Raw genomic sequence first — 10598 nt, forward strand, 5'->3', positions numbered from 1 at the left:
CTGTAGCAGCGTCGTTTGAGAACTGGTATCGATATTGCAATTAGAATATTTAGAATATAACTGGTTTTAGTACACGACAAGAGTATGACGTAAAAAGCCAATCATTACACTGTGTTAAATTTGTATAGCCAATTTTTTCCTACGTAGTAAAATATATTTAGGGATTTGTTAGCTATTATAAACGAATGATTTTATGTAAAATCATCCTTCACTTTATCGATATCGATACTCCAAATTATGCGATAAGAGTACATCACTGTAAATGTCAAAGTACTGTCAAACCATAGACAATAATTATAGATAAAATAAAACACGAACAAAAAAAGTAACTATTCTTTCTGATTTTGTATAAATTTATCGTGGTGATTTAATTTTTTTTTCTGAAATATAGTAACTGCTTAGAAATATTTGGTTAATGTTTCATTTTAATTTTATTTTCAATAATTACTTGGACGATTTCACTGGCTAACTTTTCAGATTCGGACTGCCATATAAAACGTTTAACGTACGTCACTTTGGTTACCATGACAACTATAATGTGTTTATTCGATGTTGGACTTTGAGGTTGTTTTTATCCTTAAAATAAGTAATTAGTTCAAAGGAAACTATAAACTTGTGAAAATGGAAAGCCTGGATACTCCTCAAATCATAACACACATTGAGCACAATATAAATCACTCCATATTTGATTGCAAATGGATTCCGTGCTCTGCAAAGTTTGTTGTTATTGGTTCAATACCCAAAGGGCATGGGACGATCGAAATCTTTGAGATAACAGCAGGTGAAGTGAAGCAAATAAAGGAGATTGAAAGACCGAACTCCTTCAAATGTGGAACATTTGGTGCGACCAGCGATGTAGAGAGAAGATTGGCTACGGGCGATTTTAAGGGTACTTTAGAAATATGGTAAGAATGCTCAGATATAACTAGTTCTTACACATACTCTCATGTCTGATGTTTATATTTGTATCCATTTGCGCTTTAATTACTTCGATTTTCCCATTTAGATAATCTTAAAACAAGAGTTCAAAATTACCTAAATACTTATCTACTCATTAAAAGTACACAAATCGTTATACATGTCTTTTTTTTCAGGGATTTAGAGAAGAGTTGCCAAGTGTACATAACAAAAGAGCACACAGACATAATAAACTCCATAGATGGCATGGGTGGCAACACTGTTGGGTGCGGGGCTCCAGAAATTGTCACTGGCAGCAGAGATGGTATAACTTGTTCTCAAATTTGTTGAATTCATAATTTTAATTTTTGAACTCATAATAAAAGGCATGTAGGGGTTCGAACTTAAGGATGTGTTTAAACACAATTTGAACTGTTCGCTAAGTTTCATTTCATGAATAAGTGTTGTGGTGACCAAATCAATTCTTAAAAAAGAGGCATATGTAAATAGTTAAATGAAATTCGCCACTGTTTGGACATTTGCCTTGTTTTTACTTATAATATTAATTATAATTTATTAATTTTTCTTATGCACAGGCACAGTAAAAGTTTGGGATCCAAGACAACGAGGCAAGCCTGTAGCAAACATGCAGCCAGTAAAAGGCGAAGGCAAGAGGGACTGCTGGTCTGTCTGCTTCGGGAACTCATTCAACGACTCAGAACGCATTGTTGTGGCTGGGTATGATAATGGAGACCTGAAGATGTTTGATCTGAGGACCATGTCGCTGAGATGGGAATGTAATTTAAAGAATGGGGTAAGAATATTGTTATTTCATTTTTATTTAGCGTTTTTTTATACCACGTCGGTGGCAAACAGGTATACGGCCCGCCTGATGGAAAGCGATCACCGTAACCTATTGACGCCTGCAACTCAAGGGGTGTCACATGCGCTTTGCCGACCCATTAGAAACTTGTACACTCCTTTTTTGAAGGACTTCATACTGTAGTTCATTGGGAATACCTTGACAGGGAGCTCATTCCACAGCCGGAGCGTTCGTGGGAGGAAATTCTGAAACCGCACGGTGCGCGACCATTTAGGTTGCAAGGTGTGTGGATGAGCGCCCTGTCGATGGCGAGCGGTGCGATGATGAAAAGTGTTTATGTTTTTTTCCACATTTGTAACTTTATTCTTTACTTTTTATTCAATTTGTCTTTTATTTTTTTGTGGTCCCTGATAGGGTAAAGGCTTCCACCAAGCTTTGCCATTTTACTCTGTTCTGAGCAGGGACCGGAACCGCTTACCATAACCGGGGTTTTTCATAGGCTTATTTTAGAAGTTGTTTTAAAAACCCCAACCATAATGGTAACCTTTTGTAAGGGTGACTGTTTGATAGGGTAAGCCTATCTGATACAGTTAACTTAAATAACCTCTAACGAAAACCAAACCCAGTCTTAAAGGTTACCCTATCATTTTAATTATTAAACCGTTTAAGCAACTTTAATCTCTGCGCACATTGAAATTCAACTTATTATTGAATAACCATAGCGAGTACAAGCTCATACGTATCGTCTCTAAACCAGTTTATGTCGATTCAAATAACGTAGTTTTATGTCGATTCAAACAATATTGGACTTTAAAACCTTACACTAAAATTTAAAACATAACTGACCTGAATTATCATAGTGTGTTTTGACATTGAATGCATTCGTAGCGCGCGCCGGGTCGTTCTATTGTTTATCTATCTTACCTGTGCGTTTCCGAACAAGCTTTTTAAAGATCAACCTTTTGTTTGGCCGTCGGACCATCTCACCAAAGACGCTCATACTCGAGAGCAAATTTTAGTAAAGAACTAACTAAAAAAAATATTGTAAAAGAACAAAGCAAATAATTATATCGATATCTTACGATTAGATAATTGAAAACATCTTCTCAATTGGGCTTTGTTAAAAATGTCAAAATAGCTATTTATGCAACAAGTGCGGAAAGTAGGTGATTTCTGATGAGTGTCATATAAGCCGATACGAGTCGGAATTTCGGAAATCATCTTTGCGCACATGTTTCAAAGTTTTCAAACAATGCTTTACTTTGCATTGTGCGAGTAAATAAAAAAACATAATAAGACAAAATACTTTAGTAATTATTAAAATTAAAAGTTATGTTAGTACAATTTTCGAATTTGAAAGACATTGGTTTTATGGGACTTATAATAGTAAAGTTCAAAATAAAATAAAAAAATTGAATTTTAAAAAGCACTAGTGCGGAAAAGTATTACTTTCCACACGATTTTTATGGGACTGATAGTGAAGTTAAAGTTAAGTTTAACTTCACTATCAGTCCCAGTCATCAGTTAAGTTAAAGTTAAAAGCAAAATAAAAAAAATGTTAAAAGCACCAGTGAATATTGTGGAAAAGTACCTACTTCTTTCCGCACAATTTTGCTTCATAGAAAACGCACTTTTCGAGCACATACATTCTAATAGCTATTTTTATGGGACTAATAGTGAAGTTCAAAATTTAAAGAAAAATGAAAAGTAAAAAGCACTAGTGCGGAAAAGTACTTTCCGCACGATTTTGCTTCATAGAAAACGCACTTTTCGAGCACATACAGTGCTATTTTTATGGGACTGATAGAGAAGTAACAAATTAAAAAAAAGTAAAAAGCACTAGTACGGAAAAGTACTACTTTCCGCACGATTTTTCTGGGATAGACAGTGAAGTTCAAAATTTAAAAAAAAATTAAAAGTAAAAAGCACTAGTGACTAGTGCGGAAAAGTAGGTACTACTATCCGCACAATTTTGCTTCATAGAATACGCACTTTTCAAACACATACATTGTAATAGCTATTTTTATGGGACTGATAGTAAAGTCCTAAATAAAATAAAAAATTAAAAGTAAAAAGTACCAGTGCCGAAAAGTACTCTACTTTCCGCACGATCTTACTTTATAGAAAACGCACTTTTGTAATAGCTATTTTTATGGGACTGATAGTGAAGTTCAAAATTAAAAGTAAAAAACACTAGTGCGGAAAAGTACTACTTTCCGCACGATTTTCCGGGGACGGATAGTGAAGTTCAAAATGTAAAAAAAAAAGAAAAGTAAAAAGCACTAGTGTGGAAAAGTATTACTTTCCGCACGATTTTGTTTCATAGGAAACGCACTTCTCGAGCACACATACATTATAATAGCTATTTTTATGAGACTCATAGCGAAGTTCATAATAAAAAAAAAATTAAAGTAAAAAGCACTAGTTTGAAAAAGTACTACTTTCCACACGATTTTTCTGGGACGTATAGTAAAGTTCAAAATTTAAAAACATTTGAAAAGTAAAAAGCGCTAGTGCGGAAAAGTACTACTTTCCGCACAATGTTGCTACATATAAATCGCACTTTCCGAGCACATACATTATAATAGCTATTTTTACGGGACTGATAGCGAAGTTCATAATTTAAAAAAAAAAAGTAAAAAACCCTAGTGCGAAAATGTACAACTTTCCGAACGATTTTTCTGGGACGGATGGTGGCCTTCAAAATTTAAATAAAATTGGAATGTAAAAAACACTAGTGCGGAAAAGTACTACTTTCCGCATGATTTTGTTTTATAGAAAACGCACTTTTCGAGCACATACATTGTTATAGCTATTTTTATGGCAGTGATGGTGAAGTTCAAAATTTAAAGTAAAAAGAACTAGTGTGGAAAAGTACTACTTTAAAAGTACCTAGTACCTACTACTTGCTGCACGATTTTGCTTCGTAAAAAACGTACTTTTCGAGCACATGCATTGTAAACGCACTTTTTGAGCACATGCATTGTTATAGTTATTTTTATGAGACTGATAGTGAAGTTCAAAATAAATAAAAATTAAAAGTAAAAAACCGGCCAAGAGCGTGTCGGGCCACGCTCAGTGTAGGGTTCCGTAGTTTTCCGTATTTTTCTCAAAAACTACTGAACCTATCAAGTTCAAAACAATTTTCCTAGAAAGTTCTTATAAAGTTCTACATTTGTGATTTTTTTCATATTTTTTAAACATATGGTTCAAAAGTTAGAGGGGGGGAAACATTTTTTTCCTTTAGGAGCGATTATTTCCAAAAATATTAATATTATCAAAAAACGATCTTAGTAAACCCTTATTCATTTTTAAATACCTATCTAAAAACATATCATACGTTGGGGTTGGAATAAAAAAAAATTCAGCCCCCACTTTACATGTAGGGGGGGTACCCCAATAAAACATTTTTTTCCATTTTTTATTTTTGAACTTTGTTGGCGTGATTAATATACATATTGGTACCAAATTTCAGCTGTCTAGTGCTAACGGTTACTGAGATTATCCGCGGACGGACGGACGGACGGACGGACGGACGGACGGACGGACAGACAGACAGACAGACATGGCGAAACTATAAGGGTTCCTAGTTGACTACGGAACCCTAAAAGTAGGTACAAAACCTTGCTTGCTGTAAAAACCTACTTCATTTTATTCCCTTATAATATACTGATGAGTACGAGTAGGTCAATAATTGTACTATCAAATACAGAAACTAAATGACGTACATGTCAAATGGTAATAACTACGCAAATTCGAGTGCATGCGTCTGAGACAAGCTCTATCTATAGCAAACCAGTTTCAATGTAGAAAGACAACAAGGAACGGATAAAGCTTACCATAACTCAATGAAAACAGGTTTTAAAAACCCTATCGCGATAGGGTTTCGGAGTTAACTTAGTTAGTAGTTATGGTAACCTCATAGTAACAGATTCAATAAGCTTACCGTTTTAAAAGGTTACCTTTAAAAAAGCTTACCGTTTTATTTAGTAAGAAAATTGATTGGGTAAGCAAATTGATGAAGTTAAGCCTAAAAAGGGGTTTTCCGGTCCCTGGTTCTGAGCGGTGTCCATCCAGTTCCTTCCTGCTACCTTTACAATGTCGTGAACCCATTCTTTTCCCACCCAAATTTTTGGGATAGTTCATATTGGAGAGCATCTGTCAGCTTAGTTTTGTTCCTTATTTCTTCATTTCTTGTTTTCTGGATTCTCCTTAACTTCAAGATGCTTCTCTGTAGAGAATTCTGCAAAAAAAAAGAATATAGTAGTTTTTGATAATATTATGTTCATCATTGTGATCTGTCCGCATAATGTAAATGCAAAGGTTGTATATTACCTTGGGCAGGTACCTGTGAGAATGTAAAATAATAACGTATCGTTATTGTCAGGTGTGCCATGCAGAGTTTGATCGCAAAGACATCCCCATGAACAAACTAGTAGCCACTACGTTGGAGGGGAAATTCCACGTCTTTGACGTACGGACCCAGAATCCAACCAAGGGCTTTGCACAGGTAACTTTTTGTCAATTTCTGAAGCTTATGCAGAATAATATTCCTGTAAATATCTATAGGTATACAGTCCCTAGTACCAATCAGAGAGTATAAGTATTTTTAACCCTTTAACGGGCAAGACTCCAAAAATGGTAATCCTATAGTCCTAAAAATTTGGTGCAAAAAAAAATACAAAAAAATAATCTTACAGGGTGGTCTTTTTTGAGTCCAGTGCCTTATAAACGGTTAAAGTGCTGAAATCAAGGTTTCTTGATCGTTCTCATTTGTCAGCATACTTGACGACCGGTCTGTCGGTAGTGACCCTGCCTGCTACGCCGCGGTCCCGGGTTCGAATCCCGGTAAGGGCATTTATTTGTGTGATGAGCACAGATATTTGTTCCTGAGTCATGGATGTTTTCTATGTATATAAGTATTTATATATTATAATATATCGTTGTCTGAGTACCCACAACACAAGCCTTCTTGAGCTTACCGTGGGCCTCAGTCAATCTGTGTAAGAATGTCCTATAATATTTATTAATTATTTATACTTGAAAAATTAATGTTTAATCTCGGAATCCTAAAAATATATTTGAAAGGTCTTCGTAACATGGTGAAGTGGAAATCTTTTTCCACTTCTTGGCATCAGGGTGCTTCAGGGTATAGTTGGGGAACCCTTAGTTGAAATTTTACGGCGAGTAACATTTTTTTTATGTTATATATTTGCAGGTACTAGAAAATTCAGTGAAAAGCGGTACCATTTGGGTGGCACGACATTTACCACAGAATAGGGACCTATTCGTGACGTGCTCTGGCAACGGACAAGCGACTCTTTGGAAATAGTAAGTTTTTTAATAGTTAATATACTTAAGTCGGTATATAGTATCTTTTACATTCATACCAAACTAAGTCGACAGCAAATTGAATAGCCCCGCCCGTAAACCAACTTCTATGAAATTACTATGACGTTTAACCCGGGCGGCGGCGGCGGCGGCGCTAAAATAGCCACCAAATTAGTTGTAAGAAAAAATGCTATTAAATTATATATTTTTAGATACGTATATTCGTTGGTATATAGATAGAAATAAAGTGATTAAGTGATCATACGAAATGCGGAGGTGGATGGCGACAACGCTAGTGGAAGGCCTAAGAAAAGATGGATGGAATGTGTGAACAATGATATGAGAGTGAAAGGTGTTAGTATGGAAATGACGGCTAATAGAGAGGAATGGAGGAAGATGATCTGCTGCGCCGACCCCAAATAATGAGAAGAGGACAAGATAATGATTCAGACTGCACAATTGTACAGTGAAAAGAACATTTCACAGTCAGTTTAAGGGTCATATTACGTATGTCGCATTATGTTCTACCAGCTTTTGCCCGTGGCTTCGCTCGCGTTAATATCGAAAATTGCGGAATGCTTCATTTTAAGGAAATGGGTGGTTAGAAAGAGACAAAAGTAGCCCATGTCACTCTCCATCCCTTCAACTATCTCAACTTAAAAAAACAACTCGTCGCTCCGTTTTGCCGTGAACGGACTAACAAACAGACACACACACTTTTCCACATAAATTGAATATTATTATAAAAAAAATATTAGTATGGATGTTAATTCAAGAAACACATTCGAAGTGCATTTCCGTGCGGAAAAAAAAAACAAGACAATGTGAGACTCAGAAACAAATAACTTTCAGCGAATACCCCGAGCAGAGGTTCCGCATGGACCAGCAAGGTGTCTCCGTCGGGGTCCCCGGGAGCCTCAAGCGACTGCAACGCATGGTGGTCAGCACACAACCCATCAACGCGCTGGACTGGAACCGCGACCATCTTGGCCTGGCCGTGGCGACGGCTTACGACCAGTATGTGAGGGTTATTGTGACTACTAAGCTGAATATACAATAAATTATTTGTTACTTAATTTTTGTTTCTGTTGAATGCTGAAGGGCGTTTTCCAAATTAAATCCCGACTATCGAATTTCACCAGATCTGGACGTGTTTGGGCTCATTCTTCTCAGAATTACGAGCTGATTCGATCCCGACGATAAAAAAATGTGTGCCAAATTTTCCATACAAAATTCGAGTTTCCAATTCCAATACGTCACGCTCGTAGTAAGTTCATACTAAAGTCGTAACGTAAAAGAAAAAAAAATAGGACACATTTTTTTATCGTCGGGATTGAATCAGCTCGTGATTCTGAGAAGAATGAGCCCAAACATGTCCAGATCTGGTGAAATTCGATCTTCGGGATTTAATTTGGAAAACGCCCTGAAATGTTTACCTACAGTTCACTTCTTTACCTTTTTTAGGATAGATAGATAGATGATAGATAAAAGCTTTATTTGATTTTAGGGTTCCGTAGTCAACTAGGAACCCTTATAGTTTCGCCATGTCTGTCGTCCGTCCGTCCGTCCGTCCGTCCGTCCGTCCGCGGATAATCTCAGTAACCGTTAGCACTAGAAAGCTGAAATTTGGTATCAGTATGTATATGAATAACGCCGACAAAGTGCAAAAATAAAAAATGGAAAAAAAATGTTTTATTAGGGTACCCGGTTACATGTAAAGTGGGGGCTGAATTTTTTTTTATTCCAACCCTAACGTGTGATATATTGTTGGATAGGTATTTAAAAATGAATAAGGGTTTGCTAAGATCGTTTTTTGATAATATTTATATTTTCGGAAATAATCGCTCCTAAAGGAAAAAAAAAGTGCGTCCCCCCCTCTAACTTTTGAACCATATGTTTAAAAAATATGAAAAAAATCACACAAGTAGAACTTTATAAAGACTTTCTAGGAAAATTGTTTTGAACTTGATAGGTTCAGTAGTTTTTGAGAAAAATACGGAAAACTACGGAACCCTACACTGAGCGTGGCCCGACACGCTCTTGGCCGGTTTTTATCGATACGGGTTAGTGTGAGCGTGCTGTCATCTTCACTTCTAGTTCGTTGTGCGTCGGTTACCAATAACATACACTATCTGTCTTGCTATAACTCTTTTCATGTAGTGTGATACACAGATAGAAAAGATATTTTAATTTAAGACGGAAAACTCTCTCAAACACTGTTATTTAAAAGGAATAATATAATTCTTCATCTAATAACATGGTCTTAACCTAAAGGGATATTCCTTTTTCAAAGAAGAATCAAAATTGTTCAGTCGTAACTTTATATACATTTGGTACAAATAGGACAGATTTGAAGCAAAGAAGTATTTATTTGCAACAAAATATTACACCGTTTTAGTATGAATATGCTAGTTCTTAAAAAACGTCTTTGGTTCAAGTAACCTTTATCAAAGCAAAAATAAAAACCTGTTAAAAGAAGATTCACCACAATTTAACAACAAGAATTCTGCGTTTTTAATAGGAAATCATAATTTCTTAATTTAACTTTTACGTTCTACAATCAAGACATAAAAGTTTAAATAAAAAAAATACACGGTTTTACGTCAAGATGTAGTTCAATCTTGGCTTGATTTTAATAGTTCTTGATTTCATGCTTTGCAACTCCATTCAAAGTTCCAGAATAACTTAAAACAAAAATAAACACAGATTTATGTCAAGATTTATTAAGTTCTTGGCTTTGTGTCACAAATTCTTGATTTAATGTCTACAAGCTCCATTTGAGAATCAACAAGTTCAAATCAAAAAATATCAAGGTTTTACTTCAAGATTTAGAACAATCTTGGCTTGATTATAATAATTCTTGGTTTGATGCTTATAGACTTCATTCATAATTCGAGCAGGTTTTAAATAAAAAAACCGGCCAAGTGCGAGTCGGACTCGCGCACCGAGGGTTCCGTACAAATAGATAATATAATAATATTAAATTTTGTTACAGCTTAAAGGTATTATAGACCTGAGTATTTGGTATGAATTTCAATTTAATACCTCTACGCGTTTATGAGGAAATGGGTAGTAAGGTTAAAATTATTAAAAAAAAATATATTATGTGATGTAACTAAAAATTTATGGTTTTCGTAATTTTTCCTTTATCTATGCTATAAGACGTTGCTTCGTACCAAATTTCAAGATTCTGAGTTCACGGGAAGCACCCTGTAGGTTTTGATTCCCTTGCAAGTGTCGAAAATTTGCGGCATAAACGGCTGTATCTTTTGATTGCGTTGGCTTAGAAGTTTGATTTTTTCACAGCTTCAAGGGACAGTAGACCTGAGTAATTGATATAAATTTCAGCTTCATACTCCACGCGTTCCTGAGAAAAAGGGTCTTGACAGACGGACGGACGGACGGACAGACGGACAACAAAGTGATCCTATAAGGGTTCCGTTTTTTCCTTTTGAGGTACGGAACCCTAAAAATCAACACGGACTTAGGTCAAGATTTATTACATTCTTGGCTTCATATCACAAATTCTTGATTTAATGCCTACAAG

General features: G+C 35.6%; 1 protein-coding gene across 1 annotated transcript; it reads left to right on the forward strand.

Moving 5' to 3' along the window:
- Window positions 1-510: 510 nt before the first annotated feature.
- On the forward strand, window positions 511-8123 carry LOC125232633 (dynein axonemal assembly factor 10). Its single transcript, XM_048138380.1, has 6 exons — window positions 511-905; window positions 1095-1222; window positions 1494-1711; window positions 6108-6230; window positions 6939-7051; window positions 7904-8123. Exons 1-6 carry the CDS (start codon window positions 622-624, stop codon window positions 8109-8111), a joined length of 1074 nt encoding a protein of 357 aa, XP_047994337.1. The 5' UTR covers window positions 511-621; the 3' UTR covers window positions 8112-8123.
- Window positions 8124-10598: the final 2475 nt, after the last annotated feature.

The sequence above is a fragment of the Leguminivora glycinivorella genome, chromosome 13, assembly GCF_023078275.1.
Source record: "Leguminivora glycinivorella isolate SPB_JAAS2020 chromosome 13, LegGlyc_1.1, whole genome shotgun sequence".
Classification (NCBI taxonomy): domain Eukaryota; kingdom Metazoa; phylum Arthropoda; class Insecta; order Lepidoptera; family Tortricidae; genus Leguminivora; species Leguminivora glycinivorella.